Source organism: Chanodichthys erythropterus, chromosome 15, assembly GCF_024489055.1.
Source record: "Chanodichthys erythropterus isolate Z2021 chromosome 15, ASM2448905v1, whole genome shotgun sequence".
Lineage (NCBI taxonomy): Eukaryota > Metazoa > Chordata > Actinopteri > Cypriniformes > Xenocyprididae > Chanodichthys > Chanodichthys erythropterus.
Window position 1 is genome coordinate 27,734,506 of NC_090235.1, and position 22,123 is coordinate 27,756,628.

The 22,123-nt window shown below is 40.8% G+C and overlaps 1 protein-coding gene across 1 annotated transcript; it reads right to left on the reverse strand.

Moving 5' to 3' along the window:
- Positions 1-319: 319 nt before the first annotated feature.
- tspan13b (tetraspanin 13b) lies at positions 320-15,191 on the reverse strand. The gene is made up of 6 exons (XM_067412015.1): positions 14,956-15,191; positions 12,659-12,826; positions 9,700-9,780; positions 8,663-8,776; positions 8,319-8,429; positions 320-1,218 (listed from the first exon to the last, which is right to left on the reverse strand). The coding sequence occupies exons 1-6, from the start codon at positions 15,016-15,018 to the stop codon at positions 1,144-1,146; spliced, it is 612 nt and encodes a 203-aa protein (XP_067268116.1). The 5' UTR covers positions 15,019-15,191; the 3' UTR covers positions 320-1,143.
- Positions 15,192-22,123: the final 6,932 nt, after the last annotated feature.

Sequence of the window (22,123 nt, forward strand, 5' to 3'; positions counted from 1 at the left end):
GTAGAGGCCATGTGGGTTTTCCAGTTAACGGAGTCTCCGGCTTGCATCCTGGTGGGAGGAGTCAAGAGTAACTGGCAGCATGTTTTCCTTAGTCATATTGTTGCCTGGTTACTAGCTGCCTTTTGTTAACCGCTGAGCACTTGGCCTGAGCGTGTCAGTTCCTTATTGGTTTAGGTTAGAGGAAGTTGCTCTCCTGAAATACTCTATTACAATGGAATGGAATGGGATTTGAGACAATAAAAGACTTAGGCATAAGCATTGTGGAAACCCAACAATTAAGTAATACAAAGACAAAATTGGCCAAAGTACAATTGTGTCCACAGAGTCTTTATTTTTATTTTTTTTTCTGATGTCAAATGCTTGAGAGCGCAGTTCACAGAACCATTGGATACAGATGTACATTTCATTGAAGAATTCATGCAAGAAGCCAAAACAATACGAAAAAATCAAGTCAGTAAAACTAACACACACATAATGGAAATAAAACAGGCAGATAAATATGTAATATGAAATCTGAGATCATTAAACAGTGCTCAAGAAAACATTAATCTATTAATCTTTATATGTAATTGAGTTCTTTAATTTTTTCATACTAATTATGAAGTCCAAATAATGTATCTAGCTACTAACTGAAAAAAAAAAAAAAAAAATTTTTAATTGAAACTACAGTTTAGTGATTCCGAGCAACTTTTACTGTCATCCATGCTGATTGTTAATGTGTGCATTTATTATAAGAAATCAATGTGATACATTCTGATATCGTCAGTATATAAACAACATAAATAGTGTCATGCTCATACTGCACGTCTTGATCACAGTAGCTCCTTTTCTGTTAATGTGTTTTACCACATAAAATAAAACTTAACATAAAATCACTTGGTCTTTGTTGTTTAGCCCATTAGTGTAAGAACTGCATACTAGTATTTGGTGTTCCGTTCTTTCATAGAGAGGAATTCTTAAAAATACAGCCTCATAATGTACAGTACATTCACACTGTACTCTTGAAAAATCAAGCATATAATAATATATAGCAGCAAGAACACGCAGGCTGGTCTCCTCTTCAGTAAAAGCAAACACACACACACTCTCTTTAACAGCTCCGATGAGAATTCCAGTGGTCAAACGACATAATAAGATTAGAGCCTACAGGAAGGCGCTTGGATTCGCCCGTGGGTCCTTTTGGTTTCTGTACCGATATGTCAGCCAGACACCCAGGATCTGAAATAACCAGAATGATGGGAAAAAAAAAAAAAAAAAAAACTTCTGTTAAATGTACAGTAAAAAAGAAAATGGCAGCTGTGCTTGCTAGACCATCTCTGTAAAAGATACAGTGATAATGTTTTAGGTGTTATGGGATATTGCCAGTGTTGGGGAAGCTACTCTGAAACTGTAGTTTGACAAGCTACTCATAAATTAAAGTAGTTAAACAACAGTCAAGTTACCCTTTTGAAAAAGTAGTTAGCACTACAAGTTACTATCAAAAAGTAGCTAGCTACATTGAAACTACTTTAATTTTTTTTTTTAAATGGGTTTAAAACAAAGCAATGCACTACAGTTATGATTTCAAAGTGTACTGTTTTATTTTGTAAACTATATCAAAAAATAAAATACTCAAATGTAGCCCATATCTCACACTGACCCTCTTTGCACGCTTTATATATAATACAGGGAATGTTTTGTTTTTCATGCTATGAGAGGACCGACCACCAATAGCACTCTGCAGTTTCAGAAGTGATTTCTACATATAAATGCAGGATTCATGCTCAAAATTGCTACCATAACACGGGACAAAAATATGCAATAATAAGAATAATAATAAGCAATGTAAATGCAGACTAGAAAAATATTAGAATTTTTGTATCAATATTTTTTAAATTCTATTCCAATTATTTGTAAAATTACTTAAAATCTTAAATGTCTAACTATACATTGCTATTCTTATTATGGTGGAGACGTTATTACATCTGCACTTTACTATAGCACCCTCACTTATTTCAGAAGCACCCTCGATTTGATTCTGGAACCGGACCTGCACTTAAACCGAACCGGAACTTAAATTGGATACACAGAAAAATGCAGGTTAAACTCACAGCACATGCAGTGATAAAGCTTTGAGACGAGAATCATGTGCTTCTCGAGTGAACATTCTTATACCCGAGCAACCTACTTTATTAGATCAGCCTTTGCCATGTGATAAGTGCACTAAGCTATGTCGCGATTTTGTTTTCTGTTCAATTGATGGATGCTTTGCCAATGCAATGACTCAAAACACTGTGTTAGTGATCTTATGTTCATTATAAAACTGGCGGGACAGATAGACTAAGGTGGGTCACCACGGTAATAAAATAGTTTGCATACATTTGATATAGACTGCAATAAAGCAGGACAATCAATTTAAAAAGGCTGTTATCCACCTGTATGTTCTTAGTCTTCGACACAGACAGCGTTTTAATTATTTGTTTATAAATTAAGGGTAACCTTTAATAATCGATTCGTGCAGTGTGAACCCACTCCTCCTGTCCTTTACATAATCACCAGACGATCTCTTCTCGATTAACTACTGATGAACTGATGAACTGTAAAGCCGCAAGATTCGGGATATAACAATAGATGGCGGTAATGCGCGGTTTTACTTCGTGATCTGAAGGCGCTGTGCTGCTTCAATGCATCGTATAGCGCAAAACGTACTCGGTTACTAACGTCACCTCGGTTCCCTGAGATACTGAACGAGTACTGCGTATGGGGAAAGGTCTCCCTTTTTCCCCGCTGCTGAAGCCTTTTTCAATAACGCAGTGTAACTGCATCGTCATTGGTTCACTCATAGACAAGTTGTTGAACCAATGACGATGCGGCATAGCTGCGCGGCCTATGGCGACAAAGCGCGTGAATATTCCCGCCGAAATGGGCGGGGTTACGGGCTATATAAGCAGGCGTTTCGCCATAGGATTTCAGTGTAATCGACTGAAGCGACGACCCTGAAGCCGCAGCCTCGTGGCACGGCAAGTGACGCAGTACTCGTTCCGTATCTCAGGGAACCGAAGTTACGTTAGTAACCGAGTACGTTCCCTTTCGATACTTCACTCGTACTGCGTATGGGGAACGAATTCAACCACGCCGTGCCACGGCTGGGAATGATACAGCCTGAATTTGGACACATGGAAGGGGGTCCAAGAAAACAAGCGAGAAGGCAAAGCCTTAATCGAACCCTCTGTTACACTTAAGGAAATAATTCCTGGGGTTGCGGACATCAAGATGATAGAATCTGACAAAAGTGGACAGCGAAGACCAGCCGGCCGCCTCACAGATGTCTTGAATGGAAACTCCGTTGGACCAAGCCCACGAGGAAGCCATTCCTCTAGTGGAGTGGGCCCTGACTCCTATGGGGCAGTCTGCACCCAGAGAGGAGTAGCACAGGTTAATAGCGTCCACTATCCAACGGGAGAGACGCTGTTTTGAGACCGGAGACCCCTTGGTGCGGCCATCAAAACAGACAAAGAGCTGATCCGACTGCCTGAAAGGCTGCGATCGCTGCACATAGGTCCTCAATGCCCTAACTGGGCAGAGTAGCTCCAGCTCTCGTTCGTCCGCTGAGGGAGGAAGAGCAGAAAGCGAGATGACCTGAGCTCTAAACGGGGTTGAGAGCACCTTAGGAACGTAGCCGTGCCTAGGTTTGAGAACAATCTTCGAGTCTCCTGGCCCAAATTTAAGGCATGCAGGGCTCACAGAGAGGGCCCGCAAATCGCCAACACGCTTAACCGATGCTAGTGCCAACAGCAGAGCGGTCTTCAGCGTTAAGGGTCTGAGATCGGCTGAACTCATTGGGTCAAAGGGGGGTCCCTTTAAGGCTCTGAGGACCAGAGAGAGGTCCCAAGTGGGAACGGTGAGGGGGCGAGGAGGATTCAATCGCCTAGCGCCCCTCAGGAAACGGATCACAAGGCCGTTACGTCCCACTGATAGGCCAGCAATGGGAGCATGGAAAGCTGCAATAGCTGCTACGTAAACCTTAAGAGTAGAAGGGGTGCGCCCCATTTCTAAGCGTTCTTGGAGGAAAGACAGTATGGAGGATACGTCACTCTCCACGGGGTCTATGTTGCGTGAAGAACACCAATCAACAAAGACCGCCCATTTCTGGTCGTAGAGGCGTCTCGTGGACGGAGCTCTAGCCTGAGAAATGGTATTTAGAACGTCCCCGGGGAGGCTGGACGGCTCCCATCGAGGGACCAGAGGTGCAGAGCCCAAAGCTCTGGCTGTGGGTGCCAGATCATTCTGTTTGCCTGAGAGAGGAGGTCCCGTCTCAGGGGAATAGGCCACGGGGCTCTCAGGGAGAGCTTGAACAGCTCTGAGGACCAAACCTGGTTCCTCCAGAGCGGGGCTACCAGAAGGACTCTGTGTTGGTCTTCTCTGATGCGCCTGATAACCTGAGGGATCAGTGCGATCGGAGGAAAGGCGTAAAGGAGCGTGCTGGGCCATGTATGGGCCAGAGCATCGACTTCCTTCGAGAAGAATGTTGGGCAATGAGAGTTGTCTTCTGAAGCGAAGAGGTCTATCTCTGCCTTCCCGAAGAACTCCCAAATCTCCCAAATCGGAGCGGTGCGTCGTGTGAAGGCGGGCAGAATACGGAGCGCGCCACGACTTAGTGAGCTCCTCGTGGACCTCGGGAAAGAAGGGCGCTGAGCGCTGGCGAGGTGCTTGGCGGCGGCCTGGCAGAAACCATTCGTCCAGGCGGCTGCGAGATGGCTCCTCTGGAGGGGCCCATTCGAGGTCCAGCTCTTCCACAGCTCTGGACAGGACGCAGAAAAGCTCGGCATCCATGCCCTGGCCGTGTTCAACGGGTTCCAAGGGAGGCGGAGCAGTGTCTTCCGGCTCGCCAGCCCATGCTTCTGCTTCGGAAGCCGCAAGTGACATGGAGTCATCCTGCTCGTCGTCTGTTCCTCCAAATGAGACGAGGTCACTTGCTTCGGCAGAGGGACGCTGCTCAGGGCGGGAGAACAGGACGGGAGATGGTTCCCTCGGAGGAGAAAGCGAGGCACGCGGGGGCTGGGCCGGCGTGAGCTCGTCTGACTCCGGGCGCTGAGTCGCTCTACCCCGCTGTCTCTTCCTGGCCGGTTCGCGGGAGGAAGAAGACGGGAGGGCGCGAGCGGCGAGATCGCTTTCCGTGAAGAAGGCGACCCGCGAGCGCAGGGAACTGAGACTCATGCACTCGCAGTGCGGGCATGAGTCCCCAGCAAGCGTGCTGTCCGCATGGGGCTTGCCCAGGCAGGCGACGCACTCGGCGTGACCGTCGCTACCGTCGCTATCATGTGCTACGTACCGTCGCACGTAGCACATGAGTGACGGGGCATCGTGAGACGCCGGTGCCGTGAAAACGGCAGTTGGGTGGCTCTTAGAGCGGCGAGGACCGCGGAAGCTCTTTTAGGAGCGGTGAAAACCGCTGAAATCGCTCTTTTAGAGCGGCGTTAAGCCGCGGGTGAAGCTCTCAGGCGGCGCGCCGGATGGCAACAGGGGACACAGAGGAAGCGGCCGGGAGCGGGAAGCGGGAGGCGGCGGCTCAACGACGGCGCTGATGCTGCAGTCAGTGAGGGCGCCGGCGCTGTCCTCAGCCGGCGAGTCCAGGCGAGTCCGCTACGGGAGCCTCTTCAGACGGCGGCGAGAGCTGTCAGGAAGGCGGCGAGCTTCTTCGGCTTCAGGCGGAGATCAGCGAAGAGATGTAGAGGTCGTCGCTGAAGGAGAAAACACTGAAATCCTATGGCGAAACGCCTGCTTATATAGCCCGTAACCCCGCCCATTTCGGCGGGAATATTCGCGCGCTTTGTCGCCATAGGCCGCGCAGCTATGCCGCGTCGTCATTGGTTCAACAACTTGTCTATGAGTGAACCAATGACGATGCAGTTACACTGCGTTATTAAAAAGGCTTCAGCAGCTGGGAAAAAGGGAGACCTTTCCCCATACGCAGTACGAGTGAAGTATCGAAAGGGAACTGAATGTAGCTTGTAGCTTTTGGTCGCGCTACACCGCTACTTGCTGGAAAATGTAGTTAACTACTGGAAAAACTACACTGTTTTAAAAGTAGCTGAACTACATACAAGCTACTGAAAAACGTAGTTAAACTAGTAGCGCCGCTACATGTAGTTAACTACTCCCCAACACTGGATATTGGCATATTGGTAACTGTATGTTTTTTTAACTTGTATATTTCATTAAGTGATAAAATGTTGAAATACTACTTTGTACACTAAAATGTACTGATAACCACCATAATACAATAATATATAATTTTAACAATAATTTACATGTTTTCTTGTTGAAAATGATACAGATTTAAAATAAAATCATTATTTTTACTTTCAAAATAAAAAAAAACAAACATTTTACAGTATTTTAAAGTAAAATTGCAATGTAATGCAATGTTTTTCTTCCTATTCTGAATATGGTAAGTTAACATACAGTTAACCAATTAACATTTTCTGTACCATTTTTACAATCTGTTTTGGTAATAATTACAAACATTTTTAAAGAGGCCATATTATGCTCTTTTACAAACTCTTGATTTTGTTTTTTTAGGGTCTGCTATAAAATGTCATGTTTGAATGTTCAAAAAACACATTATTTTTGACATATATTACATTGTTGCAGCGCCTCTTGCCAGTCTGTCAGTATCGCTCTGGGGTGCGTTTCCTGAACAATGATGTAACTCGCAGCTGAACTACCATAGTACGATGCATCGTTGAAAAAAAAAAATCAACTAGCTAGTCACGACTGTTTCCCGAAACCGTATTGTCGCAAACCTGTCGTTCAACCACGTTGGTGAATGATGTCACGCAGGTGGTGGAGTAATAACTTCTATAAATGAATCGGTTTGAGATTGAATTAATGCTAGAATTTCTGCTATAAATTACAGACATGGCATTAGAGGACTAATTCTCATTTTCCTCAGTTATTTTGCTTTATTCCAAGATTAAGTCAAATGCTTGTACTGACGTACCAGAGCACGTACGCATATGCGCACTCTTCAAAAACGGTGCTTTAAATCTCTTGACAAACTAAAATATATAAATGACACTTGTATATATTCGAAATAAAATATATACATTGTACTTGATGTCAGCATGCTTATTTTGCTCAAGATAAGGATTTATTAAGTCCACATATCATAAAAACAAGAAACTATGCTTCTAACCACAGCTCGAGAGCTGTCGTTCCAACCACACAAGTTTGCGATGCAGTTTGCGAATGTTCGTTTGAATGATGGTTTCGGGAAACACCAAATCGTTCAACTATGTAAGTAACGACCGAACTTGCGATGTTAGTTGGCTGACGATACTTTTGGGAAACGCACCCCTATTAAGTTCCCGTTTCTATGGAGCCCCTCCTTCTGAAAAGCACAGTATGCTCTGATTGGTGGGCTGTGTTGTGATTGGTCAACCACTTCAAGCGTGTTTTGTAAATGTCACGCCCCTTGCCATAACCGGGGTGGGACATGGCGACAACACACTACCAATGCAACTTAGTCAGGCCTCGCCCCCTTTTCTGCGTATGCCTTTGACGGGAATTATTTAAATCAAGAATATTTTGATGTGTACATTCCCAGAAGAAAAGTCAAGACTACAATCGAGGCATTTCAGGAAGTTCAGAAACAGTGCTTAATGAAATGAATAATAACTCCATTTTGGAGTGGACTTGGTATCTTTGCAGACCTTTTTCAAGCAGCAACATTACATAATAAAAAAAAATGAAAATGTAAAAAAGACATTCATCAACGCATACATCAGTTATGTTAAACGGAGGCTCAGGCATGTTTGCTTGACGTGCGAAAACCAATGAAGTTCATTCTCATGTTACACAGCACGTTTGAGCTTACGCAAGAGGTTTGTTCTCGCACGTCAAGCAGGTTCAGTTGAGCTTCTTTTTATGTTCGCTGATCAAAGTTTATATGTGAATAAAAACCTAATTTAGAGTGATTGTGTCTCTTCAGAAAATTTGGACTAAAACCACTCAATTCATACGGATTCGTTTTTACGATTTCTTTTTGAAGCGTCAAACTGATAGTTGCGTATAGTTGTCAATGGAAGGACAGAAAACGCTCAGATTTAATTAAAAATATCTTCATTTGCGTTCCAAAGATGAAAAAAAAGTCAACATGAGGGTGAGTAAATGATGACAGAAGTTTCATTTTTGGGTGAACTATCCCTTTAATAGAACCCCTTTAATTTGCTTGACAATAATGTAAGCTTGAGAACACCAGAAAACTTTCTGGTTGTGAAATTCATTGAAGAATTTCAAAGAAGAGATCAAAGCAGAAGTTAGTGTAGCAGGCTGACCTCAGTGAAGCTGAAGAAGAGACCGATCCCTCCGACGAAGCGCAGCACCTCGCCGGCGTGCTCCTGGATCTTTGCTGCACATGTGGTGCAAGTGCTGTAATGAAAGCAGGGCTGCACAGAAGCAAAACAGACATCGACAAGAGCAGAGAGTTATACTGGAACAAATAATGTAATTGCCTAATTTGTCACACATTTGTGATGCTTTATGCTATCACAATAAGCATGCAAATGATTAACACACAGGCATTATCACCAACACAGGTGTCATTTATATTGATCAATAGGAGCAATGCTTCAGCAACATAACAAAAGAACAATGAAGAGTGCGTATCAGAGGAAATTACAGCGGCACAGCTTCCATTGATGTCCATGTGAGAGAAACCGCAGCAGTTCAGACTCTTCTCCACGTCCCTCTGAGTGGTCAGAGAGTTATTCCAGCCCACCTCCAGAAGATGATTCTACACACAGTTATGAAAGACATGACAACTTAAGAAAAACACAAAATGGAACAAACAATTAAAAAAGAAAAAAAAGACTCCCATTTACATGCATTAAAGTTTGTTTGTTCACGAAGTCTCTTACATTCTCCAATGCTGCATTTATTTGATCAAAAATACAGTAAAAAGGACTAATATTGTGAAATATTATTATTATTTAAAATAAGTTTTCTATTTGAATAGTGCAAAGCTGAATTTTACTCCAATCTTCAGTGTCACATGATCCTTCAGAAATCTTTCTAATATGCTGATTTGCTGCTCAAAAATATTATTATTATCCATGTTTATTATGCAACAGTTGTGCTTCTTAAAGGGATAGTTCACCAAAAAATGAACTTTTTGTCATCATTTACTCACCCATGCTGTTCCAAACCCGTATGACCACCAAAGAAGATATTTTGAAGAATGTTAGTAACCAGAGAGTTGACGGCATCTATTGACTTCCATAGTAGGAAAAAGAAAATACTATGGAAGTCAATGGATGCCATCAACTGTCTGGTTACCAACATTCTTTAAAATATCTTCTTTTTGTTCAACAGAAAAAAGAAACTCAAACATGTTTAGAACAACATAAGGGTGAGTAAGTCATGACAAAATGTTTGCGTGAACTATTCCTTTAATATTTTTGTGGAAACCATGATACATTTTGCCCCAGGACTCTTTCAAGAATACAAAGTTCAAAAGAACAGCATTTACTTGAAATAGGAATCTTTTGTAACGTTATAAAAGCATTTAATCAGTCACTTTTGATCAATTTAAAGCATTTTTGCTGAATAATTTTGAATTCTGCCAAAATTATTTATATTTGTAGCACATTTCCAAAGGCTATTGGATTTATAAGGATTATACAAGTATATATTTTGAAGTACAGTGATTAATCGTACCTGCTGCTCCTCATTGATAGCCAGACATGCACTGGACACCGAAAACTGAACTACAAACACCAGGAACAGGATGATCATGTACTATTGTCAATGAATTAAGGATTAAAACACAAAATACAATGCAGAAATATTCAGAGAAAAAAAAAAAAAATTATATATATATATATATATTAGTACATTAAGAATATGCCTGTTAACATAACCACTATCTGCAGTAAAACAATGTATTAAATATTTAGACTTTAAATAAAAACAAACGATTCAACAAGAATTAAGGCACACTTGGTGGTTGTCTGTGCATTTCTCTTGGAATCCAATGTCAATGACATACAGAATTGCATTACACTGTAAACTATGCTTTAAAAACAAAAACATTTATTTTATGTTTTTTTTGAGTAAGAAAGAAATGTAATATACTGGAATAGTTTCCCTTAACAGACTACTGATATAATCAGGCAATCCTTCCTCCCTGAACATCAGAGTTTAATGACCCAAATTCATCTCAGGATTAGTTCATTTCATTTTGTCTAAGAGACTGTTTTACATTACAAGTAGTTCACTGATGTGCACTCTCATTTATCATGTTAACTGCACCACTCTATGGACACAGAGTGAAATGCATTACATGAGCAGATCATAATCCTGTCTCATTTCCAAAAGCAATGAAGAAAAACAGAGCACATAATGTAATGAAATGCAAAGACCTGACACACATTATAGTTTGTTTGCATAAGGCCAATGAAAATATGTATATGAACATTTATAAACGTTTCAACCTATTATAAAAACCCATTTCAAACAAAGAAAATAATTAAGTTAATTTGTATTTTAAATGATTACACAGTGCTGTTCGGTTTACAGTAGAGTACTGGAAGAAACCGGATACCCACAAATCTGAGTATAGTGGTTCTATCTTAATATTAAAGGTGCCCTAGAACTAGTTTTTACAAAATGTAATACAAGTCTAAGGTATCCCCTGAATGTGTCTGTGAAGTTTCAGCTCAAAATACCCCATAGACTTTTTTCAATTAATTTTTTTAACTGCCCATTTTGGGGCATCATTAACTATGCACCAATTCAGGCTGCAGCTCCTTTAAATCTCTCGCTCCCTGCCCTCCGAGCTCTCGACTATAATACAGTGCATTTACAAAGTTCACACAGCTAATATAACCCTCAAATGGATCTTTACAAGATGTTCGTCATGCATACTGCATGAATGCGTCGGATCATGTGAGTATAGTATTTATTTGGATGTATTACATTTGATTCTGAATGAGTTTGAGGCTGTGCTTCGTGGCTAAAGCTAACATTACACACTGTTGGAGAGATTTATAAAGAATGAAGTTGTGTTTATGCATTATACAGACTGCAAGTGTTTAAAAATGAAAATAATGATGGCTCTTGTCTCTGTGAATACAGTAAGAAACGATGGTAACTTTAACCACATTTAACAGTACATTAGCAACATGCTAATGAAACATTTAGAAAGACAATTTACAAATATCACAAAAAATATCATGTAATCATGGATCATGTCAGTTATTATCGCTCCATCTGCCATTTTTTGCTATTGTTCTTGTTTGCTTACCTAGTCTGATGATTCAGCTGTGCACAGATCCAGACATTAATACTGGCTGCCCTTGTCTAATGCCTTGAACATGAGCTGGCATATGCAAATATTGGGGGCGTACATATTAATGATTCCGACTGTTACGTAACAGTTGGTGTTATGCTGAGATTTGCTTGTTCTTCGGAGGTCTTTTAAACAAATGAGATTTACATAAGAAGGAAGAAACATTGGTGTTTGAGACTCACTGTTGTTATTCTTGTTATTCAACTATGCCAAGGTATATTCAATTTGCCAAGGTATATTCAATTCAAACCTTTAATAAGTGACAAGAATACTTTTTGTGCACCAAAAAAACAAAACGACTTTTCAACAATAAAAGATGGCCGATTTCAAAACACTGCTTCATAGCTTTACAAATCGAATCAGTGGATCGGAGCGCCAAATTCATGCAATTTCAGCAGTTTAGGCATTTTATAGGAGATCCGAATCACTGATTCAAAACAAAAGATTCATAAAGCTCAGAAGCTTCACGAAGCAGTGTTTTGAAATCGGCCAATCACTAGATATTGTTAAAAAAAAAGTTTTGTTTTTTTTGGCGCACAAAAAGTATTCTCATTGCTTTATATTAAGATAGAACCACTGAACTCACATGAACTGTTTCAAATATGTTTTTAGTACCTTTATGGATCTTGAGAGTTTGAATGGCTATGCTCTCAATAGAATCCTCACTGAGCCATCAGATTTAATCAACAATATCTTAATTTGTGTTCCAAAGATGAACAAAGGTCTTACGGGTGTAGAACGACATGAGGGTGAGTAATTACTGATTTTTGGGTGAACTAACCCTTTAAAACATACACCAAGAAAATGAAGATTAATGGAAACATTATCTGCATCCGAAATCACATACTTTCTGATATAGTAGGTGAAAAACAGTATGTGACAAAAGAAGCATGTCTGAATTCACAGTACTCATTAAAGAGTAGGCAAAAAGTACACGGACGACCTGCTACTTCTAGCGAGATTCTGAAGTGTGGACACTTTAATATCCCATGAGGCAACGGGAAAGGATTTGTGAATGACAGTGAAGCGACGCAAAAGACATTGGTATGGCGAATGTAGTGCATCCGGATTACATTCATACTATAAAGAACATATGTTTTTAGCAGTTGTGAAGTAATTACTTATTCAAAATAAGTAGCAACTCAAGAGAGTATGCAACTTCGGATGCAACCACAAACATTCTGCCCCTAACATAATTATTGCAAAGTACAGTTAAAATTATTTAGGCCTATTCATTCTGCTTGACATAAATACTCACCTATGTCGAAACACTGAACAAAGTATAGTAGTAGTGCACCATCTATGGGTGATCGCAGTAAAGGATACAAAGAACAGCAGAACCTGGTGGTGCTTCATGGCACCAATAAGTCCAGCTAGGGCAACAAAGAAGAGGAAGACTCCGACTCCAATGATGCCACCCACCACCTGGAAGCTCGACACCAGCCCAAAACACTTCCCCCAGGCAGCGATGCCAATCATCAGCAAGCTCACCATCTGAAGTGGAGGAATAGTAGTGTTATTGTGGAATTGTAAATGTAAAATTAAAACTAAAGTAAAATTTTCTCTCCGCTAGAGGCCTATTCAAAACAAAGGCGTAGCTTGATGACGCCAATTTTGAACGCGGAATCTTGGGACATGTGGTCTTCACATCACAGCCGGTGGAAAATAATCAGGATAGGACTCGAAACTTTTAACCAGAATGCAGAACTTTTATTATGCAACAGTCACCGGCGCCGCTTCCACTTTTCCGTTCATGAGTATGCGGTAACGCAGCTCTGTTTATCATATTAGATACATTTTAGTGTTTTAAAAATTATGTTATAACGTTACTCTGTGCGTTCGCTGGGTGGCTGCTGTGAGAAGCTTGTTTGAGGCACACTGCAGTAAGATTTTAGAATATCATATTAAATGCTGGATGGCTTGTGTTGATAAATGACATGCAATTAATTTTAAAACATATTGTATGATGGAGAAAATTCTGTATTACTGTTACTAAAAATAAAGCTGCATCTGATTATGTTATGTTAGCTAATTGACAAAATAGTGTTTTTCTCTGAGGCATGGTAAAGCATGGTACTCGCAAAAAAAAAAAAAAAATCAAGAAAATTAGATTTAAACAATAAGACTAAACGTGTTGAGCTATATATAACAACAATTCATTTTCTGTATATAAATGTAACCAAACAGTTGTTCCCTTGTCTATTAAAACATGTAAATATTAAAGCGTCTTTGGTGTTTCCATGGTTTCTACAAAATAAAATCGGAAACCGAGGGTAACGCGTAGGGCTGGGCGATATATTGCACGCGATTGTCACGCGCATTTCGTAGATCACTGACAAGCTACGCAATATCGCGTTCATTAACGAAGGCGATTCATCTGCGATAATGAACACGATATTGCGTAGCTTGTCAGTGATCTATGGCTCTGTCTATTAAATGCCGCTCCATTTGAAAGCAGGTGATGGCAATTTAGCGGTAATCAGGGAACCGGCTTTACTGACGAAATGCGCGTGACAATCGCATGCAATATATCGCCCAGCCCTGGTAACGCAGGTATGACGCCACTGACAGGCGACTCCTCACACGTCCAGAAAGCCTTAGTTAAAATTGCAATTTTCTAACGATTTACAAATAGTTGCAAAAATTTGGGATATTGTAAGTACTCAAGTGAACAAAATATATAACACTGGCCTAGTGGTTTTGGGATATTTTACTGCAAAGTACTTACATATTGCACCTTTAACTGAAATAAAGCTGGAATAAAATATTAGATGAAAAGCTTTTACAAAAATTTAATTACAAATGTTGCCTTGACAACTAAGTATACTTAAATAAGTTTAAGCTGAAGTAACTAGAAATACTAAAACTGAAATAAATATAAAGCCAAAATACAGGGACTGCAACCATTAAGCTGGAAATGACCCCCAAATGTTAGTTATAGTCTAGGAAATACTAAAAAGTTATTGCACTAAACAAAGTCAAATTTTTCAAATAATGTTACTCAGTTTCATGTTAATTCTGTCAGTGATGATTCATGGGAATACAAATGGCAGGCAAATGGCACCGTTTGCTTAGAATGCCCCAACAACAGCTGTGATGTCACTTGAGCAATAAAACGCAAGCAGTCACATCATAACACAAAATGTTTATACAAAAGCTTATTCATTCGTTAAAAGCACTGATTCCTTAGAGGTTTGTCCATATTGCTATCATTGGCCGACAATGAGAAATGACCCCTGAGCTTCTGCTTCATCAAAAGTAACAAGTGAAAGATCACAGCTGATTATAATGTTTTCTTTCCAATCAATATCAGCTCCAAACTAATGAAGCAGGATATCTAGAACAAAAGCAGGATGTGACTTTGCCAAAACAGACGAGTTGCGAGGAAACCGGGATGTTATTCTACAGGCTGTGCGTGAAACCAGAACCGCTCATCGGCCTCATTCCACACAAAGAATCTCTCTAAATAATTCACACGAGTCCTGAGATACCGAGAACTGTAATGCAGCCGCACAGAAACACCTCTTGTATGAGCATTTATAAACACGTGTGCAAATGTTACAATAAAGGCTCATAAAGATGTTCCATATGGTTGCTTCCATTCATATGCGTTGGATACTCACAACATAGAGGATGTTGAGCGCGCACAGGGAATTCTTGGAGCAGGTGAATCCAGCGCAACCCATCTTGAATGTGTTTTTTCCGGACAAAAGCTTTTACCTGTATAAATTTCCGTCTCTGGAAATTTCAGTTACATGACAAGCAAATCGAACAATTCAAGAGAGGAAATTGTAGTTGAACAAGGAGAAAATACCCGTGTGGTTCAGTCCAATTCACAGTGAACGCTGATGCGTGAAAGGTTGCCAGATCCCATCAAATAAAACCCAACCTCTTCTTTAGGATGAACGTGGGCTGCTCAGTGCTGCTATTAAGCCTTGTGGATTTTGGCTGCAAAATAAATAAATAAATATCATAGAAACACCAAAAAGAGTCGTTAAGCAAATTAAGTTGTTCTTTTCTAATCTTTAAAAAAAAAAAAAAAAAACTAAATTGGGATTGCCCGGACTGTAAATGAAAACACAGGTCTACACTGGCCTGGACTAACAAACTGTACGTATATAATTTCAAACTTAGATAATATATAAGCCTAACTATAATTTATATGATAAATTATATTTTAACTACAGATGTAAATTAATAAAAAAAAAATTTATTATATCACTGATTCTTGAGAAGTGGGACAAAACAGGATGCAATATTGAAAAAAATAAACCTTATTCTCAGGCAAGTTAAACTACATTTATGTATCTTACATGTAATAAGCTACTGAGCAATGCTTTGATACAACCTCCCAACTTTACTCTTTTTAATCAAAATGTGCTTTTTACCTTGCCATCACTTATATTGTGTCAACACCGTCAGACAACAAAAACACAAATTAATTTTCACTCACATTATGCAAGACCTATAAAAAGTATAGTAAACACTCATTTTTACCAAGGCTGACAGAGGCCACAAAAAAATACTTTCAATATGTGTATATATATTTATTATAAAGATTTTCATTTGTGTTTCTTTAAATTGGACTGTGAAATATAACTTTAACTTTATCTTTAACAAAAATCAAGATGATTTTAACATTTCAAAACCCATTCTCATGTTAGCAGACAGATTACATTTTTACCTATGACCAACAATTCCTAAACAAATATAAAATATCATGATGATATATCAAAATATTCATCTGACGGAGTTGACACATCTGACGGTGTTGACGAAAACCTGACTTGTAGTCATGTTAACTATCAAATACTTGAATCAATCAATTACTCTATTAAAACAAACACAACAAACAGTGAGTATGTTAACAAAACAAAAATAATGACTTTATTCAACAATATCTGTAGAACCTGGAAGCGCTGAACATATAAACAGCATAGAAGAATGACACAGAAGCGAGGATACTGTTGAATAAAATCGTTATTTTTGTTTAGTTTTTGGGCACAAAAGTATTCTCGTCTCTTCATAATATTGAGGTAGAACCACAGCACTTAAGTTGAACCACTTGAGTTTTAACAATGTCTTTAGTACCTTTCTGGACCTTGAAAGTGGTGATTATATTGCTGTCTATGGACAAGTCATAAACCTCTTGGATTTCATCAAAAATATCTTAATTTGTGGTCTGAAGGTCTTATGTGGAACGACATGAGGGCAAGTAAAGGATTAAAAGATTAGTTCACTTTAAAATGACAATTAGCCCAAGCTTTACTCACCCTCAAGCCATCCTAGGTGTTTATGACTTTCTGCTTTCTGACGAATACAACTGGAGAAATATTAATAATCACCCTGATGCTCCTAATCTTTATAATGGGAGTGCACAGAAACCACCTGTTTGAAACACAAAAAAGTGCATCCATCCATCATAAACATACTCCACACAGCTCTGGGGGATTAATAAAGTCCTTCTGAAGCGAAACGATGTGTTAAAAAAATATCCATATTTAACTAAGGAAGAAGCATTTTTAACTGTTAGAGTTTTACACTTTCTTCCTAAGTTGAATATGGAAGGCGTCTAGCGGAAGCTAGATATTTTACTTCATAATGTGTTGAATATGAATATTTTTTTTTTTACACAAATGCATTGCTTCAAGTCAGATGGACTTTATTAACCCCCGGAGCTGTGTGGAGTACATTTATGATGGATGGATGCACTTTTTGAGTTTTAAACAGGTAGTTTCTGTGCACTGCCATTATAAAGCTTATCGGAGCAGCAGGGTAATAATTAAATTAAGCCTAACTCTGCTAGAAGTGATGACTAATCCACAAAAGCAATATACGCTGTCAGGTCATATAGTTAGTATTAGTACAATATTAGAAAAACTATACACTATTTTATATTTAATATAATTAAAAATGACTTGAAAACCACAAAAATATGATGACTTCATGTTGAATGTCAACTCCGTCATTGGCCTGTCACCACCATCAGACAGAAAATCTGACGGTGTTGACACTGACGGTGTTGACATATTGGCATTTCTTTCACAAAACAAATGGAGTTCATGTAGTAGCCATTTTGTTTTCTCTGTTGATGCTATATGCTAATAGAACCTGCTTCAGGAGAAAAAAATAATCTAAAAATTTTGAATAATTTCCTCATGAATTGGAAGAGGGTGTTGACATATCATGGTTGTGACACAGGGAATATTAACATTAAGATTTAAAATATTCTAAAATTATAAAACTTACTAGAGCCTGTCTGACATTGATGTACTCTGCAGAGGTGGAATGTGGCAAGGGGGTCCCTCAGAGTGACAGCTGCCCCTGATATTCCCTGATATTATTACATTTTAATAAATGTCTGACGGTGTTGACAAAAAGTGGGGACACAACTTGGAAATCTTATAAAACATGCATGTGTCATTGAAAAACAATATTGCTCTGACATGAAATATTATCAAGTATTGCTTTTTATAAAACAAGCTTTTTCATCATTAAAAAAAACATTTTTATCCATTTTATTGCATACAAATTTTTGAACCCTTCTCTGTGGACACACTGTTTTAGATGTAGTGAGAAGACAATAAGTGTTATACATTTGATATAATAATGATAAAATTAAATTGAAGGGGATAATTGTGATAAATACTTTCTATTATTAATCCCTCATAACATTTAAAATAGAAAATATTTTTATTTTTAAACCTAATAGCAGTTACAATTGCTGGACATGTTTTGTCCCATCTCTCAAGAATCAGTGAAATGTTTGTTTGCCTTTGTTTATTGACACACTATACCAAGCTATAAAAAAACAATAACTTACCAATGAGTCAGATACAACAACAAGTTGTTTATTCTCAAAAATACATAAATAAATAAATTTAAAAAAAAAGAGAGAGAAAAAATTATTCAACATTTCAATGAGGGCTTTACTCCGACATGGCAACCATTTAAGGAGGCGGAACTGGCCGTCAGCGGTAAAATTGATTGGTCAGTTTTTTCCTGAATAATGACTCATTGACAAGAGGTGGTTTGCACTTATTCCCGCCTCCCCTTAGTAACAGTTGCGAGGAGAAGCATTTATTCCCCAAGTCAACAATAAGCCTTAAGAAGTGTACAATGAAAAACATCTGGACATACATTGTCAAATGTTATCAAAAGCTGTTTATTTTTATGATGTTGGCCTATACTATATCTAATTAACTGACTGCAGCAAATGGGGCCTGATGATATTTCTCTCTCTCTCTCTCTCTCTCTCTCTCTCTCACACACACACACACACACACACACACACACACACACACACACACACACACACACACACACACACACACACACACACACACACACACACACACACACACACACATATACACACACACACACACACACACACATACACACTGTACATCTTCCAGTTTATGCATCTGTTATTTATTATACATATAGCTTGTCTTGAAATAAAACTAAAAGTTTTTCATAGGTTTCACAGTCTTCCATTCTTATTTTATTTAATTAATTACTGTACAGTATAACATACAGAAGTATACAGTTAATACAGTTACAGTTAAATGAGCACAAGTGGGCAAGCGTAAGGATTTGAGTTTGACAAGGGCCAAATTGTGATGGATAGATGACTGGGTCAGAGCATCTCCAAAACTGCAGCTCTTGTGGGGTGTTCCCAGTCTGCAGTGGTCAGTATCTATCAAAAGTGGTCCAAGGAAGGAACAGTGGTGAACCGACGACTCATTGATGCATGTGGGGAGCAAAGGCTGGCGAGTGTCTGTCCAACAGATGAGCTACTGTAGCTCAAATTGCTCAAGAAGTTAATGCTGGTTCTGATAGAATGGTGTCAGAATACACAGCGCATCACAGTTTGTTGTGTATGGGGCTGCATAGCTGCAAATTTGTAACACCCGTTATCTTCAACATTTATAAATGATGATACATAGAGGGTTATTCTTGTCTGAACATGCCAGTGTAATTTTATGTTCACTTGTTTACCACACATCTAAAAAAATATTGAAACTGTAATTATACTTTTTAGAATAATTAAATTATCCTAATTTAAGAGGTTTTTAACTAGATATTCATACAAAATCTACTAGAGAAAAACAAATTTTTTGTTTAATTGGATTTTTGATTCCAAAACTGCATACCATCATCATGTGACAACTAGCCCTGATCTCTGATATAAAATATTTTAGAGCCTAAATAATATAATGCATTATATAAATGTATAGGGCATAAATGTGTATACTAAACATTTAAATCTAAATTTAGATTAAGATTTAGTTTTAGATTTCACATCTATATAGATCTCTTACTGTAATTAAAGTTGGCATGAAACAGAAGTTTACATACAGTATATCCAAGTGAAACAGCTTCTTGAACAAGACAGTGTAAGAAAGACAGGACTTGATTTTGTCCATCAGGAATTGATTGGATCGTTGTGCTATTGTTTTGACTTCATGTGAGTGACAGGTTGTCCCGCCCTCGTGCCAGTGAACACGTCATCAGAGAAGAGAGGGAGGGGAATTTATTGTAATTAAAGATTATATGGGCACATGAATTAAAAAATAAATAAATATAAACTGAATATTCTCGGATAAATCATTTATAATAAATACAATATTCCATAAAAAAAAAAAAAAAAACATAACAAGAATTGTCAATTGTGATTTCATTGTGACTTTAAACGGTACAAGATATAATATAAGTCTCTGGTGTCCCCAGAATGTGTCTGTGAAGTTTCAGCTCAAAACACCCCACAGACCATTTATTATAACTTGACAAATTTGCCCCTTGTAACGATGCGGGAGTCATGGTAAGATCCAAATGCAAGCTTTATTAAGAATGTCGTACAGGCAGGGTCAATCAGGAGCAGACGAGAACAGCAAGGGACAGGCAGGATCGTAATCAGGGTGCAGGCAATGGTCAGGACAGGCAGATATCATTCACAGAACAGTATGACAGGCAAGGGTCAGGACAGGCAGCAACGGGTCAAAAACAGGAACAGGCAAGATCAATCACAGGCAGACAGAAAACAAGGAAACGCTCAGAATTGTCACAAGGAATCAAGACTTCGCAAACTGGTGGTGTGAGTGTGAGTCCTTTATAGTCCTGTTAATGTACTGCAGCTGGGTGTGGTGATTAGTGAGGAGTGTGTGCATGGCTGTATGTGGCGACAGGTGATTGGTGTGGAGTGACCATGTGACTGGCAGGGAGGATTGTGGGTAATGTAGTCCGGGAACTGACAGGAACAGACGGTGATCGTGACATAATGTCCCCCTCCCGGAAGGCGCGTCCTCGCGCCGTAGATGGCACAACTGGGGAGGGGGGGTGGGTGCCCTGGAAACCTACAGGCAGGAGATACTGGATGTGCAGGCGGGTATGGAGGTCTCCAGGGCAGGTCCAGGAACTCAAGCAGCCACGGCGGGTCAGGAAGCCATGGCGGGTCAGATGGCCTGGGCAGCCACGGTAGGTCGGGTGGTTCAGGCAACCACAGCAGGTCAGGTGGCTCGGGCGGCCACGGTAGATCAGGTGGCTCGGGCGGCCACGGCAGGTCAGGTGACCTGGGTAACCACGGCAGGTCAGGTGACCTGGGTAACCACGGCAGGTCAGGTGGCTTGGGCAACCACGGCAGGTCAGGTGGCTTGGGCAACCACGGCAGGTCAGGTGGCTTGGGCAACCACGGCAGGTCAGGTGGCTTGGGCAACCACGGCAGGTCAGGTGGCTTGGGCAACCACGGCAGGTCAGGTGTCTTGGGCAACCACGGCAGGTCAGGTGGCTTGGGCAACCACGGCAGGTCAGGTGGCTTGGGCAACCACGGCAGGTCAGGTGGCTTGGGCAACCACGGCAGGTCAGGTGGCTTGGGCAACCACGGCAGGTCAGGTGGCTTGGGCAACCACGGCAGGTCAGGTGGCTTGGGCAACCACGGCAGGTCAGGTGGCTTGGGCAGCCGCAGCAATGAGTCCATAAATGGCCCTGACAGCAGTGGCTGGGCAGGGTCCCCACCCACCAGCTCCCCACCCCTAGGTATACTGCCCCCCCCCCAAAAGTTCTTGGGGATTTCAGCGGAGCCCGTCGCAGGTTCGTGTGCAAGGAGTTCGGGTGGCGCTGGCAGGGCCAGGCGTGTGGGTGAAGCCGGCAGGGCAAGACACCTGAATGGCGCTGGCAGCGCAAGGAGTTTGAGCGGTGCTGGCAGGGCTGGAAGCTCGGGTGGCGCCGGCAGGGCTGGAAGCTCGGGTGGCGCCGGCAGGGCTGGAAGCTCGGGTGGCGCCGGCAGGGCTGGAAGCTCAGTAGGCGCCGGCAGGGCAAGACGCTTAGGCGGTGCTGGTAGAGCATGACGCTTGGGCAGAGCAGGAGAGACCTCTGGAGTGGTCTCCAGGCCCACAGCGACCTCTTGAATGGCGTCAGCGTCTTGAGGAGAGGAGGACGCCTTCTTCCTCCTCCTCCTCCTCTTCCTCCGAGAGTGAGGCGATGGTTCACCGACTGGAGCGGTCTCTGGAGCAAACTCACTGGCTGAAGCGGGTTCCGGAGTGGACTCAATGGCTGGAACGCCCCCTACCTCCGTGAGCACCGAAGGGGCGGCCATCTTGCCCGTAGGCACTGGCAAAGCAGCCATCTTGTCCATCGCGTCCAGGGCGCTTGAGTGCGTTGCAACAGACGAGCTTGGGAGCGTTGCAACAGGCGAGCTTGGGAGCGTTGCAACAGACGAGCTTGAGAGCGTTGCAACAGGCGAGCTTGAGAGCGTTGCAACAGGCGAGCTTGAGAGCGTTGCAACAGGCG